General features: G+C 39.6%; 1 protein-coding gene across 1 annotated transcript in view; it reads left to right on the top strand.

Moving 5' to 3' along the window:
* Window positions 1-18,560, top strand: part of enox2 (ecto-NOX disulfide-thiol exchanger 2) — a 123,461-nt gene that overhangs the window by 72,331 nt on the left and 32,570 nt on the right. The window contains exons 4-5 of the mRNA XM_085363490.1: window positions 7,695-7,850; window positions 16,660-16,866. Coding sequence (XP_085219616.1) covers window positions 7,695-7,850; window positions 16,660-16,866 — 363 coding nt within the window. The remainder of the gene's footprint in view (window positions 1-7,694; window positions 7,851-16,659; window positions 16,867-18,560) is intronic.

Genomic DNA, 18,560 nt, shown 5'->3' with positions numbered 1-18,560 from the left:
AGGAGGATGACATTAATAGCCAGGAGCTTCACATAATCAAATCTGCGCGTCTTGATTGACGGGCAACTCAGAATGTAATTACTTTGAACAAACCTTCAGGAACTAGATTGTTTAACATCAAAAGAACATCATCAAGAAGAACAAGAGGAAAATGAATGAGAGTAGAATAACCTCAGAGGCCAGCGTTGTGTGTGCACTCATGCATGTGACTGTACAAGAAAGAGGTGTTGCAGGAAGATGTTTGTGCGTTTCAGTTTTCCACACTGGGAGAAAATAGAGACTAAAGCTGAAAGACAAGCGTAGTAAACACAATCAGACAGATGTGCGGCTACGTGTGGGTGGACCCAGCCCCAGGTATCTTTTGTTTTTCTTACACAAGAGGACCCTTGTGCTCTCTAAGTCTCTCTGTGGGGTTTCTACCGAGTCAGAGAGACCTCTCCTTCAGCTCTCAATGAGTTCACACTATTTTTGCTAGTGTGACGTGTATCTCCACCAAACTGTTTAATATGCATCATTTATACAAAAATGTTAATGTTTTCTAAACACAAGAAAAGTTGCACTGAAAATCACTCAACGCCATTTTTACCTTAAAGATTATATTTTGAATATTAGACGGTAGTAGTCCAGCTAGTCCGCTGCCAAATAAACAGCCATGTTTAATGTTTACATTACAAATCCAGAGTCTCAGCGCCCAAGACGGTCTCTTTAAATTTCTTGTTTTGTTAAAACGGTTCAAATATTTTGTGTGTATTGATTAGTTCAGAATGGTCTCCTTGTATTCTGTTGGTGGACTGATTGAGTAACTGACTAATCATTTCATCTCATCCTTGTCCAATTGTGCTATTGTTGAATCACAAATCTGGGTCTTGTTATCTGGGCTTGCCTCTGAATTAGTGCTCCTTTTGCTTAACTGGTTGACTGAATTAAACGTAAGTAATAGCCTCTTATAGCTGTGCCCAATCATGTCCTCATTATTTTGCATGTGCTGCCCCTCGGTTTTTTGTAAATTTGCAATTAAGTATCATTCCATTATTGTTATACCCACAGGCTTCCGAAGCTTCGTTTATTAAAGCTGAATTGACATCGTTGTGAAGATGTTTCTGTTTCTGGGAGCAACAGTTGTTTGTGCCTTAACCCACATGACTTAGACAGTTTATCATTGTTTATCATTTGTTTTTGCAGCAATTCTGCAGCACACACGCGTCTCTTATACATTCTTTTTTTATAACTGTGCAAATCACAATGGCCTAGAATCACATTGGCCTAGATTAATTTTTTCTCTTCATTTGTCTTTAATTTAGTGTTTGTTTTAATTCTTCAGTTTCTAAGATCCTTTAAATGTCTTCCTTCTCCTTAATTCATCTCTCAATACAAGTTTTGGCAGCCATTACTGTGGTTTTTGTGTTAAAGGTGTGAAGGGTGATGGCGATGGAGCTATTTGGTTGCTTGTCTTTTTATGATTATCACAGTGGAGCTTAGTACTTAGAGGGAACAGGGCTTTATTAACCTCTTTCACCTTGACACAGCCAGCTGTGAATGGAATTTCAGATTGATTTTAAATTTGTATTGATTTTCTTAAATGCCGCATATATTAGCCTGTCTTTTTGTTGTTGTTTTCCTCTCCCCCACTAGGATGACTTAGGAAAACAACAGATGACCGACAAATGACCCAAGTAACCTCAAACATGGGACATTTTCCTGTGTTTTCCGACAGCAATTTAAAGCCTGCCTGTTTTTGCTAATTTCCACCCTCGTGTTTTATTTTTGGGCTCTAGTAGCTTTGTATGGCTCACGTTTTAAAATCTTTTCCCCCTCCTCTCTCTTAGTGAGCCTTTGTGTAGCCTCTCAGTTCATCCACTGTCTGAAACAAGCCATTTTAGCACCTTGCCATTTCCTCTCCTCTCAAACAGAAGGGTTTACATGGTTGCGAGTGGATAAAGTGCTTCTGCTGGCAGACTGAGCTGTGTGCCTGAGATGACCATATTAAGGACATGCAGTCTCATTGCCGTACACATCCAGGAGCAGAAGAAAACTGTTGGAATCTGACTGCTTGGAAGTGTTTTGAGCTTTTGGATCAAAGTCATTACTTGTAGACAGACACTCTTTATTATTTAAAACTTTAGCTATAAAGCATAATCGGTCCACTTTAACCTTTAACAGAAGAAAACCACAAAAGTAAAATTGGCAACAAAGAAGGATTCATCCACTGCATGTGCTATATATTTCAAGCTTGAACTCGGGTTTTGGCTGAATACTCCTGCAGATTAGTAACACATACACTAATGGCTACGTTCCTGGAAAAACTTTTAAAGAATTGAAACTCTAATAGAACGTGGTGTTTCCCTGATTACCAGCCAAGTGTACCAAAGCTAGCTAGATGAGCTGTGTTGAACTATCTCCAATAGTTGGCAGTGTTGCCATGTTCACAGTTATTAATGACTGGGTTTTTGTTTTCTCTTTTTCCTACAAGTAAGAGAAGATTGAGGCTTGTAGAAATGGTAAGGCAATGTGTGAGCCCACCCTCGGTCTCACCTCCACAGACTTGGTCACCACTTCCTGTCACATTTGAGCACACTGGATATCCTGTTGTTTTTTTTTATACTGGTGCAACCACCAATATTTTCTAAGCACTTCAAATGGTTTTGGTGCCTGAACGTAACCAAACAAAGAGTGAAAGCAGAGCTTGCAAACAACACACAAACTGTGGTCTTCCAGCTTAGATTTGTGTGATCGATGAGATCTCCTCCTTCAACTGTGTGACAGATTCTGCTTATTATTTACACTGTGGTTGGAACAGCTGGTCATGATTTTGTAATAGTCTGGTGAGATTGTATTGTTTTTGGGGTTGTGTGTTCTTTGGGTTTTTTTTTGCTTTTCTTGTCTTACAATGCACATAATTGCGTGTAGTTATCAGGTTGTGGATATTTTAATATCCATCTTAGTTACAGTGTGCCAAATTTCTTTTTTTTTCTTTTGTTTTTAATCTGATATCTGCAATCAACATCCCAAATATGCTCACATGATCTCCATTACAGTATGGACATGTAGTAGTAGTAGTAGTAGTAGTAGTAGTAGTAGTAGTAGTAGTGGTATTTTACCTTAGTAGGAGTGAGACTTTTGACACATATTTTCTGTAGCAGGCATAAACAGTGGTGCATAAGATCTAATGTAAGTGTAAATTCTGACAAAACAGCAGATCCTAAAAACAAAAGCTTAAATTTTCATCCATGTCCATTTACAGGATAGACTGTAAGTAGCATAGGAGGAAATATGTTAGTTATGTGTGTTTATATTCATGATGAAATGTGCTCCTTGACCTGTATTGTTAAAAATGGAGATGGGGAGGGAAGCTGCGGGTGCTGTAAATCTCTGGGAAGAAGTAAATAATCGTCTTTATTACACTTGATTCTGCTTTATACGTGCTTCAGGTCTCAGGCATTTGATGGTTAAGGATAAATTCATAGGCTCACATTTTCTCACCCTGTCTAGAGGGAACATGAACGGCACTGCAGTGAAATTGCAGCCTGATGCAGCCACATCGTTTTCTCCATATGAGCTGAGATCTAGTTTGATTTGTGTCAAAATATGTTATAAACTCACCAGCATGTTTCCTTGTTTTAAAACGGGGACAGTGGAGCTTGGGCAGTCCTGAAGTTCTGAATCTTTTCTTTTTGACATATTGTTTGGCATTCAGGCTGTTGCACCACCACCCCATCCTCTATCAACCTTTTCTTATCATTCTTGCTGCTCTCCATCTTCCTTTTCTTCACTTTAACATGTAGAACTCATCAATCGCCTGGCAACAGGGGTCCTTATCACCTGTTTCCTCTCACTGTGACACCTGGTTAGAGACTGAGGTCATCAGCACACATCCATCCATTTTCCCTTGATGTAGCTCGCTTTGCTCATTTTAGTTTTTTGAGGCCGTGTTTTTGGGGGTTTGTTTTTTCAGTATCCAGCCTCTATTTCCTTTTTATCCTTCAGCCATTTTTATCAGCCCAACATATTCATTACACCCTCCCCTGCTCAAGGGACCTATTTTGAGCCTTCGATAATATGCATATTTCTTTATTCGCCTTCACTAAGTGTCATTTAATTCCTTTACTTCCCTCTCTTACAGTAGATTTAGAGGGAATCACTTATGAGGAAATGTATCTATAGCCATCTATTTCCACTTAATGCTGCAGACCGAAGAACAGTAAATAATATTTTCCTCAATGGATTTATTGCTATTGAAGATTCAAATGAGCAGACTTCAGATCACAGATAATACATGCTACTATTATTTTCTGGTGGTGGGCCCTATCACAGTGATTTATTTGCATTGCTGTAAACTGTGACTCATCGTATATGGAGCCCCCAAAGTGCTCAGCATTAAATAAATAAATATGAATGGCTGTAATTAAGCAATAATTTGCAAATTTATTCAGGAGATAATTAAAACTCAACTCATTACTATATAATACATTTTATTTATTTTCATAATTTAACATAAAATTACAGGACTTAATTTGTTTTCATAATGGCATTTTTTCCCCATAACCATTTTTTAATTTATTATGTTTCTGTTTTCTTTTTTACTGTTTATTCAAAGCAGCATCAACTTGGTTAATTCCGAATTGGTTAAGAGACGGGGGAATTTAATTGCCTGGAAAGTATAAGAGGGTAAGAGAGAGGCGGGGAAGCAGCAAGTCGTGAAAAGACATTTGGATGCAAGTGAGTGCAAGTTATGCGTCGATGTAGTTTTACTGGAAGCGTTGGTGAATCAGAGGCTGAAATTTCCCGATTACAAATCAGGATTCAATAAACATGAGTTGGACCCAAAGGTACTGTAAGAACGACACAGTGCAGTTACATGAAGACTGCAGCGACAGTGAAAGTTAGTTGCATCATGTTTCATGTCAGGAGGAGCTGAAATATCCCAGCAAACTGTCAGTTTTAATTCCGTGATCATGTCATGTGGGATGGATGACTTGTCTGTTCACATCATTAAGTATGCTGTGTGAAACGTGGACCTCAGAGGTGGCAGTGAGAGAAGTGAGATATTAAGGGTTGACACTACAGTGACATGTCTGTTTAATGTGCATTTAATTAAATCAAAGCGTGGTATTTGAAGCGAGACATCTCCGTTTTATATTTTAAATTGCCAAGGTAGATGCAAAAGGGTTTTTTGTTTTACATTATTACCCGTTAGGGGCAGGCGATATCGCCTCAAAAATGTATCGCGATTATATTGTGAGAGGAAATCTGTGATAATGTTCATGATATTGAAATAAGGTGACTGCAGCTTGCAGGCAGTGGCATTTATTAGTGGAAAAAAGTGAATGTCATTTTCCAGCCTTCTTTTTTTTAATGAGCAACAGCAAACAGCTCGTTTGAAGTGCAACTGTATTGCCAGCAGGTGCCAGCAGTAGCATTATAGTCCAATAGTGATACAGAACGGTAACCTAGGAAGTGTTTCCTTAATAAACCTGCTCAGCTTTTTACTTTAATTGTTGTTATACTAGCTTAACCTTGTAACTCTTCAGGAGCCTGCATAGAATAGTAAAATTGAAACAGAAGTGTTTTCTGCGTGGGATCTTGTGTTGAGCTCTTTAACTAGTTGCTTAAAGCCATTCTTTTCCACCGTAACCGCATCAGTCCCCGCTGTTTGTTCTTTTTGTTATTTGGATTGCTACTAGCGAGTGCTCCAGCAACTGCCTGTTGAGTCACCAGCTGCTCGTATCTCCTCCTCACATGCCTCAATAGGCTGGTTGTAGTCAATGCTGTGTTTTTGCCTTAAGTGGTGGAACGGGTTTATTTCCATCTTTACCAGGAAGAGTTTCCTTATATATTTTGTAAAATATGGGGCTTAGTTGGAGGTCTGACCTCTTGTAGCCACCTCACTTGCATATTATTGAAGCAGCTCCTTTTTTTTTTTTTTTAGGCCTTAAATTGTCATCAGAGGCTGGCACACTGCTCTCAGACATGGTTTTTTTTTTTTAAATACTGCTATCATTGTGGACAGCATGGCACAGCCCTATGAGGCATCTGATGAATCTGATAGTCCCCAAATTAAGTCTGCATCATGACTACTACCCCAGCTATAAAGGACTGTCTTCAGCAGCAAGAAGAACAAAGTGACCTCCAGCAAATGGTTTAAAGATGACGAAGACATTTTGGGTTTTCATCAAAAATCAGAAGCAGTTAAGACGATAACTCAACAGCTTTTAACACCTGCTGCCTTTAGAACAAGCCTATTATATAAGTCAGAAGCAAATATTTTGATTGCCTTGCCATGTCATAAAATAGTAGTTGTCATAGAAGTAGTACATAGTAATTAACCTGTAATTAAAAGGAAACGACTGACACATTACACATTCATGTGGTTAACAATAGACTGATTTTAAAAGCACAACATGCTACCAGATTGTCACTTTAACTTTGTTTGCAAGAAAGATAAACAATAGTGTTTAAGGAGTAGATGAAAGATGCCTGCAGGATGTTACACGTCAGATGAACTGTATTGCTTTGTCGGTGTTTGATTTTAGTAGAAGCAGATTAATCAGCAGAAACAGTAACTGTTACATCATCTTTTGAAGAGCCTTACTTTGACATGTCTGTGACATGATCACAGTTCTGAAAAATCTGTCACTGAAAATTTATTAGTCGAGTTTTAATACTTTCTTTAGTAATTTCATGGTTCATTATATATTTTACACAGTTTGGTTATTAAATGTCGTTTAATTTCTTTTTAATTTGTTGGATATCGAACACTGTGGGGATCCACACTCCTCCTGTCTGCTCTGCTGAACCCTCCCACTGTGCTGACTGATAGGACCGCATCTGCATATCTACAAATAAACTAAGGAAAAACATTAAATTCTCCCAGAAATTAGTTTGCTGTAAGATGTCTCAGATTCATTATTTTGCTGGTTAATTTATGTATTTCCTGATTCCGCTGGTGACCAACATGTCTGGCAATCAGTAAATGTCACCGTCTGTAAAACAGTTTTAACTAGTGTCACTTTTTTTAAACATACAGTATCTCGAGCATCACATTTTGCATATAACCTTTTGTGACAGATTTGCGAGCAGCGCTCTTGCATGTGCATGCACAAATGCAAAAGCTTCACTCACCCCGCGGCATAATTGTAAACTCCAGATCCTCTGCAGATGATGTTGACACATTGATGTGGTGAGGAGCATCATTTCCATTTTATAAAGTTCCATATTGAGACTAGTATGCACAAAAAAGTGCAGTGTTTGCCTGTGTTTCAGTATGAGAGTAGATGTGTCCATGTTTCCCAGCCCCAGTGTGAATCAGCATTGTAAATAAAGCTGCTCTGATATGTAGACCCACTTGCATTATCTGTAAGTTCATCATTCAAACAACAGGGGTGACAGAGAAAGAATGACTCAGTAAAAACTTCTTGAAATATGCATGTGGTTTGCAAGATTATTTATTCATGCATGGCTGTGTATTCCATTATGTGTAGGCTGCTTGTGTGTCACTGTTGTTGACAGAGAATCACTCAGGGAATAAGTACGCAATGTGAATGCAACTTAAAAGATTTAGTATGGGCTGAGGTGATATCTGACCAAAGGTTGGTTATTCAGTGCAACTCTGTTTATTGTTACTGTGTAGGTGTTACCTTTTCCCTTTGGAAGGAAACTACTGTTTGAGCTCATTCATATTTCTCTCCTGCCTCCAGATTTTGACCCTAGCCTTGGTATGATGGCTGGAATTACCCCCATGAACCCAATGATGCCCGGCCTCGGTATGGTACCTGCAGCTCTCTCCCAAGACGTACCGGTTGTCAAGGAGATCATCCACTGCAAAAGCTGCACCTTGTTCCCCCCCAACCCCAGTAAGTCATAGTATTATGCTAATCCTACACCGGCTCTTTTCTTCTAATACAGCTAAAAAGACCACATTTCTTTGGCAGACATCGGCTTGTGTTAGAGCTTGAGATGCAGCACCTTAATTAAAAATACCTCAAAGAAGGGTCAGGTTTTGAAATGCATTATTTTTTAATTTGGTTTAATTAATAATCGTGTTAATAATTTCCCAGTGTCCTGGACAGCATCTTCAGCTAAATTGATCGGAACATTAGTTCAGATTGAGCATAGATGGCTACAAAGTTGAGACCAAACAGCTGATCTCATCAGCTGGTTTCAATTCCAGCTGACATCAGCTGACCACTGATCATGTTGGTAAAATCTTAAGTAAGCCCTTTTATTTACATTGCTTTAGCCTGCTGACAGTTGTCGTGCAAGCCACTTTGCAACCCACATCAAGCTCCAGTCTGTTCTGTTTGTGATTCTACTTTCGTGCTTCAATGTCCTTATGCTTTCGATCCATGTGCAGAACTGTAGGGAAGTCCCACAACATCTACGCCAAAATTATTTTTTCACTTTACTGCAGATGCAAAAGAAATGAAAAAAAGAAAAAAGAAAAAAATTGAGTTCTTTCTTGAAGATTTGATCATATTTATCAGTTTAGGTGATTTATTGCTTTGCAGGATTTCTACCCATACGGTTTTGTTAAAATGTTGCTTAGACTTAGTATTACACTGTCATAAACAATGTCAGTACAAGAGAAGATACACCTGTTCACTTTAAGCTGCATTTACATTCTGACAAACACAGTGGAAATTCTCAGGGCAAAAATCTCACTTTGTATAATCTGATGGTATGTGTGTTTCCCAGAGTGGCGTTTATATTTATCTCACCGCCACCTTCCAATTATTCCGAGTTAGGAACCAAAATAGTGGGGGGGTACTTTGATTGATCCCACCTCTGCTTTACGGATTTCCTGCTGCATAAAGCTCTCTGCCTGGGGACTTTTTTCAAACAAGTGCTACATGTCATCTTCAAGGTGAACTGAAAGAAAAGCTCCTTACCACATTAGCATTCACTAGTTTACAATCCTTTTGCAAAAAAAACACACTCCTGAATTTTATTAGGCAAATATTGTTTTTCACGGCGCACATAAAGCTGTTTTAAGATATTCTTGTGCATCTGCTGTATGCATTTTGGCTCAGTATATGTGACAAAATAGAGCAGAGAGAAAAGCAGATTAAAAGTTTAACTTCACCTTGGATCATATTTCGAGCTAGTTGTCAGGAGCAAGTAGAGAAATGAACCAGGTACTTTGTTCAGGGGCACCTACAAACCCTGAGGCTAAATGAGGGATCAGCTTGTCAAGAAATTACCCAACAACTTCATAGCCTGTCACAGTCACTCACAGTCACAAGCGCGAGTGAAAACTTTTTGTGGAAAATGATCTCTTCCCAAAACCTTTTCAATCCTTGGTGGCACATGGACATGAGGCTTAATTGGTAACCTTTTTCATCCTCCTTGTTACTTTCTACTTCCCTGCCTTTCTACTCTGCTCCACTTACTCTTCTCTCGCTTTTTTGCTCCCCAGCTCTACTTATGATCTTTTTGCGTGTCACTTATTCCAGTGTCACAAAAAAGCAGTCCATCTATAAGCCAGGTATTTTAAAATAGGCAGACAATTGAGAAGCTGTCTAGCTTGATTCTTCTCATGAAAGCTAAGTAGCTCTGTAGGAGGTCTACAGGAATGGCTAATGCCCAGTGAGAATTGGCGCCTTATCAAATGGGTTGATTTTGTGTTTCTGTGGCTCTGAGAGTTCTGGTGTCGATCTCAGGTGTATCTGTCAGGGTCGCATTTTCCAGCTAAGGGAACTGACTAAAACCAGTTCAGGTATTTGGCAAGGTTGTGGTATGTCGCCAGTTTATTTACAATATCTCATCTACAGTTTGACTCATTCTATTTCCATCCCGAAAACTGTTAATTGAGAAATAATATTAAAAATATGTTGCTGAGCCTTAAGGTAATGACTATCAGGCCAAACCCCAAAGGAGTTTTGCACTTAACAGACCATTACAGGACCTTTGAAGGTGTCTTGAGGAATTGGACAACACATCTTTATGGAGCGAGGCAAGGCCAGCATATCTAACAGACTGCAAACGTAACGCTGTTCTTTGTCTTGTTTCTTCTTTGGGAGGTTTTGCTATGTAAATTACCCTTCTACCAGATGTGGTGTGAACATCTGGCGATCACTATAATGTAAAAGATGGATGATAAGTCAAACCTGGTCTCTTCCTGCTGTTGTTCTGTGGTCTTAAGTGTAATGCTCACATTTCTTGTAGGAGCTTTAAGGCATGGGCAGTGATCACCTTTACACAGTAAACTGCAGTGGACTCTGTTCTGACACATCTTACACTTACACTACTTCTGCTTTTGTGTATGTGATTGGACCACACGGGCCAGCCATCACTCCACATCACTCGTTGTCCTTCATTTGATAACCTTTCTGAAGCTACTAACTTCGACCTGTCATTTTGGAGTTGCTCTGAGCAGTCGTCTAGCCATCGCAATTTGGCCTTTTGTCAGAGTTGCCTGAACTCTTACACATACCCATTTTCTCCTGTCTCCAACACAAACTTGAAATCCTGTCTGTTTGCTTGCTGCTTATTACATTCCAAGCCTGAAAGGTATCATTGTTACAGGATCAGTGTTATTAATTTCACGTCTTTATATGTGGTGTCATTGACGATTATCTCACCTCGACTGAAAAATTCAGTCAGCTAAAGGACAGGGCTGGGCGTGGCATGTGGGGATATATCTGGAGACCTCTGAAGCTAAAAAGAGAGTCTGACGTGCAGAAAACGGTAGAAAACCGCTTTATTTAAGTCAATACTGTCAGATAGTTAAATGCACAGTTGCACCGGATACTGTATCAGCTTTTATTTAACAGGCAAGAAAGTTTACCCAGTCTTTCATATCAAAAAGTGGTGTTTTATTTTTGAGAATAGGATCTTGTCAGCATCTGTCTCGCTAAGGCTGTGTTGTCTTCCCAGTATGACAGAACTGACGGGTGAGTGAGAGGAGAACATTTTGATAGCACTGAATCATTATTTCATACTGCATGCTGTCAAAAGTGCTTTGAGATGCAAAATAGTGGTGGCCGGGACAAATCGTTGGGAGATGAAGTTATTTGAAGTCTTTGTCATGTGTTTACCCAGAGAACATATAATACAGTTGGATTATACTTCACCATTGAGCCAGTATAAAGCTTGCTGTTAATGGAATGTGCATGAATCACTGTTACAGTAACTAAGGACTGCTGCTTGGAACCAGAGCCATATTAATGTTGCTCACGGTTTGAACTGTAACAGCGAAGCAAACACTGGCATTAGCTGCATTGAGGCGTTAAGCAAATATCACAGGAAAGTACTCGCATCTTGGCAACAAGGTTGCATATGGTGTCCATCACAAGTAGTCATTACCCTCTAGCTGCACACACTCAACCTGACACTGCATGCAGCATCCTCGCTCACTGACCTTTTAGCTGAGCAACAACAACCCTTTCAGCCCTCCCCCAGCTCTTGTGCGTTCTCGCTCTTCTGTCTTCTCAGTGTGCATAACCTTACAATCAGCGTACATCCTCATCAAGCCCTTCTTCTCAATGCGTCCCCCCTCTTGACTTCAGTCAAACCCTCTCAATTCAGCATTGATCACTGGTTCACCTTCTCTACTGCCTCTTTTGCCTGGTCGACTATATAATGCTTCGGTGGTATTGTAAATGGTTTGCAAAGGCTTTGCTCCCAGTATTTGGACCTATGGACCCACTTCAAAGCTTGATAACTGTTTTTCTTATCCAACCCTCTGAGGATGTTGTTAGAGAAGAGTTTGTATAGCTATCTTTAAAGAGATTTTAGTATTCTTGCAGTGTGTACCAGTTCGACATATGAACACATACAGTATAAAATTTTTAGGAAGGATGCTCAGAAATGTTTGGTTGGTTTGTTTGGGGTTTTTTTTCCCAGTTTCTTGGCTCATTATTGATTTTGATGCATTTCGCGCAAGCGTTGCGCGCCATAAGCAGGGCCCCATTGTACATGCCAGTGCTTCATGTGTTTGCAACAACCAGTTATTCAGACAGTAGTAAGCAAACCGATTAAACCAAACAAAAGCAAACAGACACTGATGTGCAGATCGCAGTGTGTGCAGTTGTGAGACAGTTGTGCCATTTTTCACCGTAATTCTTCGTGCACATGGCTTAGTTTACCCCTGACAAGAATCAGCTAAACATAGGTACGGTACTTGAATGTGTGTAGATTGTAGTTTGTCTTTTGTGGTGGGGCGTGGTCTGCGGGGCCGTGCGGACGCACTTGCACAGCATCCGCAATCACGTCCGCCGTGTTAAAACACGGGACTCAGGGGTTGGTGGAGTGTTTTGTGGTGCGGTTCATGTGCGGCTGGCAGCCTGTGAGCTGCAGCCGCAGCAAATAAAGACTGCTCAAAATGACGATCTGCGGTCCCGCCGTGCCTTATTCACACCACAGTCTTGTAAACTGTTGGCCTTTGAGGGACAAAGCTTCCTCTCTGTGGCATCTTCTCAGACCATGAAAGGGTGTCTGGTCAGTCGAGCTGATGGATTACAATAACCTGTGACAGTGTAGCAAACCACTGGGTGGTCATATGAAGAGCAGGCCATTGGGACAGGGCTGAACTAAAAATTAGCCAGTCTGTTTGCTTTACAGCCACATTCATGAAACTGTATGTGCAGAATAATTCGGTCTAATACAAGAGAAAATCACAGGGTAATTTTTGAGCCACTGGTTTGTCCTTTATTATATTATTAGTACTTTCTAACCTGCTAAAATTCTGTTTTGTCTCTTCCATTTAGCCGTCTGCTCAATTTTCTGTTTCTCCTGCTTTCCTTTGTGTGCACTGTCGAAAACACAGAATGTTTTTTAGTCATTTGTGTTGTATGATTTCCCAAATGATTTCCACAAAAGATCCTGCAAAAGCTGCTCCATCCATCCTCTTCCTATGCTTCCTTAGCCTCAGGTTCACTGGCTCATTATATTTGCATAAAATGCAATCACATGCACTGTTCATAAATGCTTTGATATCCTCTGATATCGTGTATTTACTGTAATCTGGAAGTCACAAATAGCTCATCTAGAGAGTTGTTTCTAATTCGTTTGCATAAAATGTTCGATTGTGATAAACAGTGCGATTCAGTAGCACAGCAGGCAGCCGAGGGGATTGCAAAATGATTTCACTCCTGCTAAGTTTTAAAAGATACACAGAAATTCACAGATTTAGGCCAAAAAAAAACCCCCAAGACTTTCCATTGTATTCTTTTTAGATAACTTACAGCATGTCACATTAGGTTATTTCTGCACTGCACCTGTTCTCCCTTCTCTGTCCTCCTTGCTCCATCGGCCGCTCGTGGACCGAAAAGGTCAGTTAATTTGGAAGTCTTTGTTGCATCTGCCAACAAAGCGTTTCTGTGCTATCGCAGCTTTTTCTGCTCTGCCTTTACTTTTTCTGTCCATCTCAACTGAAAAACTAGTCTAATCCGCCAACTCTAGAGGTCAAGGAATGAAACAGACGATGTTTGCTTTAACGGTCGCATTTAAAGAAAAGGAGAGGCAGGGGGAGGGATGGGTTGTTGGAGCCTGTGTGTAAAGGTAGAAGAGATACAGGGGGAAAAATTAAAAGAAAGAGATGGTGCTGGCTCCGGCTCAGAGACATAAAGTTTGTTTGCAGCTCTTAACAGTGCTGCATGCAAGTACAAGGAGTTCTGACAGCAGGGGATTATGAGCTGATAAAGCTTTTTAGCCAAAAGAAAACTCTGACTTTGGATCGTTATGTTTTCACAACTAAACTTCCTTCCCCTAACTTTTTTCTTTGTGTGTTACATGATGCTGTAGTATATTGTTGTGCTTATAATAACTAAATAATGTAACAGTTAGCAATATATTGTTTATTATTGCCAAACCAAGGCTTGGCTTTAAACTGTCCAAGTGCATAGCCGGTTGGCTTTTTATTAGATATTATGAACCAGTTGTTTCACCTTTGTTCCTTATGATCATGCTGTGCATCTGCTAGGTCAGTCAGTAATTACTTGTTGTTAATAGTAAGCAATGAAATTTTACATGATTACATGTTCAGTATGCTTTGTTTAGTATAGACTTTCTAAGGTAGTAGTATCTCGCGAATAGTCAGGCTCCCCAAATAGCATGTGGTTAATTATTTAAAATAAATATGGTAAGATGTTAACTTTTACAAAACCTCCAAGTGTTAATAGTCTCCAAGTAGCTCAGAATTAAAGCTTCCTACTGTCTGGTATAAAGTTGCCTCCCCAGAACCAAGTAATAATAAAATCCTTTAACTTCTGCAGTTAACAAGTTCTATTTGTAACACCGTAAACACATTAAAATGATACAGGGTTTATTCCAGTTAAACAAGAAGTCATTACACGTAGAACGATCCCATTTCATACTCGTCCACTTCAGAGATTTTCTGAAAAGCAGTTGAAAGAGGCTGCAATTGTTCAAGGCTACGAAACAATCATTGTTTTCAGCCGACGGAGCTTTTTGTTGTGCAGGATTATCTATGTGCACAGCCAATCCAGATGTTTAATGCCCACTGAGTTCCTGTTATCAGTTCTCGTGAGTCTCATAGGAATGATCTTTAACAGGCTAATCGCCCTACAAACCTGCCTGCAGAGATTAGTAGGCAGTTATCATTCACTGTAATCAGCGATTGAACAGAAAACAACACAGAGCATTGAGAAAACCTCAGGTAAATATGTTAACCTTGAAACTTAACCCAAAAAGTCATTTTGGTGTCTAAACGTAACCAAATAACATGTTTAAATGTTTGAGGCTGCAGAACGAAGAATGCCTGTTCTTGTGGTACAGCACAAAGTAAGAGCATATATAGAACAACATATATAAGAACATAACTTATTAATGACGACTTTCTTCCTTATTGTTAAGTAGGAGGCTATTGATCGAGAATAAGGCATTAGTGTTTCATAGTAGCTAATAATGATCCTAAACTGTTACCAAAACCGAAACTGCATCAGGAGTCCACTACCAGTCTAGTTTGTTGTTGAGCATGAGATGAGCCACCCTGCTGAGAACACAGCAGCTCGTGCCGTCCTCTCCTTCATTCTTTTATCAAATCCTGTGCTGCATTGAATCCAGAGCTTTCATTAAAGTTTGAGTTCTTGCTTTACAAGCATCAGTGGAAGACTGTTTGGTTGTTGAATGACAAAACAAAATATAAAGAAACATGAACCATGTGTAACGTGAATCTGAAATTGTATTCACCAGTGCATATATGAGAATAATGAGAATATGAGGGGAGTTTTTTTCTGACTGCACTCTAGATGTGTGCACTTGTGTCAACAGATGAATCCTTTAAAGACTGATCCAGAAGGCAGAATAGGAAACTCAGGGTGCTGCTAGACTCTTTCTTAACAGCTGTTACTAGGAAAAAATACTTTTTTGTTTTTCGTTTCATGCCACTACTGAAATCTACTACGGTACTAAAAACACCTATATCCTGACCAATCTTCCTCCTATATCTCAGGTATCCAACCAGGTTCAGCCCCATTGCAGAGATTTCCTAGTAGACGTCTAGAAATACAGCATCCTCTGCACTACACTGATTAGCTGGTTCACTTCTCGTAGACCACGCTAATCATATTCATCATGGATGAGAAGCCGTAGCTATTGGAGATTAAATCAGTCAACATTCATCTGTGATGAATAAGTGATTTCTGCAGTGCGAGGGACCCTTCACATTAAAAGATCTGTCACTTTGGGGCCAACAGAATTTCATTTTCATGGATGGGAGGGTTTGATTTTTCAGTTTCTCTTACAAAAAAACTCTTGCTTAAAGAGGTCATTATTCATTAATGATATGATTAAACTTCATAATTTTTTTTAGGTCATGAGTGCTCTATTCTAGAATGACTTCACTGAAAATGCACAGCATCACCCTGAGAATTTGGTTTTTGCTTGTATTATATACAGATGCCATCTTGCTCTTTTAATGTTGCTGTGATCTGGCCCTCATTATTCTCAGTCTGAATGTAGAGGCTTTTTCTAAAATGGATTTTTCATTAATGCCCTGCTATTACGCTGCATTTGCTTTTGTCAGTCTTGCTTATTTGGTGATGGGATCCTTTATTATGCTATAATTATTTATTAAAATTTTGCATTTCTCATAGCACCAATGGTCTTCTCTTATCTTTATTTTAATGGATATTTTTATTGTACATGATAATCCAGGTTTTATTTTTATGGTTGGCTGCAGTTCTGCTTTATTTTCATCTATAGTTTTGACTTGTCTCCATGTTTAATACACAGATGTCTTAAAAAAGACAAAATAAACACCTATTCGATTAAAAGCTGAACAAAATGTTATTATTACAAAGTGATGAAAGGTTTTTTAATCATTTTCCCTAATTTTTCAGGCAGTGCTGTTGATAATAGTTCTGTTTGTTACTTTGTTTTTGTTTTGTTTTTTTCTTGCAATGAATTTTAAAGAAAACCACTTTTCTCTGGCAAAGTCCAATCAATGGTTACCGCTGCTTGTATTGTTTTCATCTTCACAAGGAGCAAAATTCATGCTCAAAATAAAGTGTTTTACCTGAATTGTTCTCGGGTTGCCTGTGTTTAAGTTCACACAGCAGTGATTGAGAAACATTGCAGAGGACTTTTTTGAACTGCAAACATTAAGAAATGCTGTCGACTAATTAGAGTTGTTAGTTTTTCCAGCCTCGTATTTATATTTCAACTTGATGATGTCTTACACATGGCTGTTCTTTGTCACAGACCTGCCCCCTCCGGCAACCAGAGACCGCCCTCCGGGATGTAAGACTGTGTTTGTCGGTGGTCTGCCAGAAAATGCCACAGAGCAGCTCATCATGGAGGTCTTTGGACAGTGTGGCGATATCACAGCCATACGCAAAAGCAAGAAGAACTTTTGCCATATCAGATTTGCGGAGGAGCCAACTGTGGACAAGGCGCTCTTCCTGTCAGGTAAGAGGTCGCAAATCTAAAGCCTTAATTTTATTTATTGTTTAAGGCCTTACTGATGAAACGCAGTGGTGTGAATTTCTGTAGTTCAAGTACCACTTAAAGAATCACAAAGTGAGCTTGTGGATGTCCTGCTGCCATCCGTGTTTTCATTGAGCACTTCAGTGCTTTGGTAAAATGCCTACCAAAAACAAACAAAACAACTGTCAGAAAATATCAAGACCTTTGCTAAAACAACTCGCTGTGTAAACCTTGCTGGTACCATGTTTGACCCTCCAGGGCTCTAGACTAACTTTTTGACATGGGCGCACCGGTACGCCTAACTTTAAAAATTTAGGCGTACCGGCACAAAAGTTAGGCGCACTCAAATTTTTCAACCGCATCGCTTAACACCGCAGTTTTACATGTGCACTTTCTTTGGGGGGGGAAGTCCATACAGACAATATTAATTTCTAAATTATTAACTAACAAACTTGTGCTTAAAGTGCTTTGTCAATATTGTAGAAAATGTTAAAAACTTAATCATCATCTTGGCCTCCTCTGACGACCTGTTTGCTGCTGTCTGCTGCTGAAAGGCCGTGGGGAGAGGGGACACTTGGGCAGTGCATTTACTGCAGCATATAATGTGTTTTCTGGATACACTGTGCTTTTTCAGCATTCAAATATTGATGGCACCGTGTCAGAGCACTGGCTATGAATTTCAGACAGATCAGGCCTTAACTTAACAAAAAAGTTATCAATAGTTCTTTTCATCTTTTCTTATTACCCACAGCTACAGTACATCCACTTCTCTCAGGCCTAGGCTGCTCACTAGGGCTGAGTATCATCACTGATTTCTATAATCCATTCAATTCCGGTTCTCAAAGTCCTGATTTGATTCAATTTAGCCTCAGACAGTCAGAAATATTATAATTCTGATCATTTATCAGTACTGATACACATGAGACTTCATCAGAATTGTGAAAATCACAGCAGATGCCTTTGTGTGAAAGTAACTGAGAATAAAACACAGGAAAACATGAAGGAGATTTTCCTGGTCTGGCTTTTTATAGCAGATAACCTTAAAAATATTCTGCAATTTTGCATAATTTTAAGAAATTTAAATTTCTTCAGTATTGAACAGCAGAAATTAGGCTTTCTTGTCCGAGGTCATTTAAGTGAAAAAAGAAAAAGCGCTGTAAACAACGCTAGACTGGTGGGTAATAAGCGAATGAACAATGCAGAAAACAGATTTGAGACGGGAAACTGTTCCTGAAGTACAGAGAGAGAGAGAGCTGTGCAGGAAGTGTGATTTTTATCGTGGTGGAAGCAAAACAGCAAAAGTCAGAGGGAATTCATGACGACATTGATCAAATGTGAAGCGCAGTTTGCTGCTTCTTTTGCTGCAGGCTCGGTGAATTTTGGTTGGAGAGACAAAACCTGCAGCTCAGAATCAGCGCAAAAAGACGTAAACACAGCGCGGACCCGAAGAATCGCTAAGCTCCGACAGCGTGTCCGTGTTCAGGCCGTCGGGTGAGAAAGCCGAGAAAGACGAAGCTGATTCTGATGTGTTGGGTCCGCTCCGTGTTTAGGTCTTTGTGTGGAATCCGTTAATGAATTGATATCGCTTTATTCAAGCTACTCACCTCTCTCTTCCACCTGCACTTTCAACTGGACCACGGCCAATCAGAGAGGTCCCGCCCCTGACTATCTCTGAT

Source organism: Diplotaxodon limnothrissa, linkage group LG2 (genome assembly GCF_057381915.1).
Source record: "Diplotaxodon limnothrissa isolate DT_005_m linkage group LG2, D_limnothrissa_male_GT1.1, whole genome shotgun sequence".
NCBI lineage: Eukaryota > Metazoa > Chordata > Actinopteri > Cichliformes > Cichlidae > Diplotaxodon > Diplotaxodon limnothrissa.
Note: the sequence above shows the minus strand (reverse complement) of the source record. Positions and strands in the feature narration are given on the sequence as shown.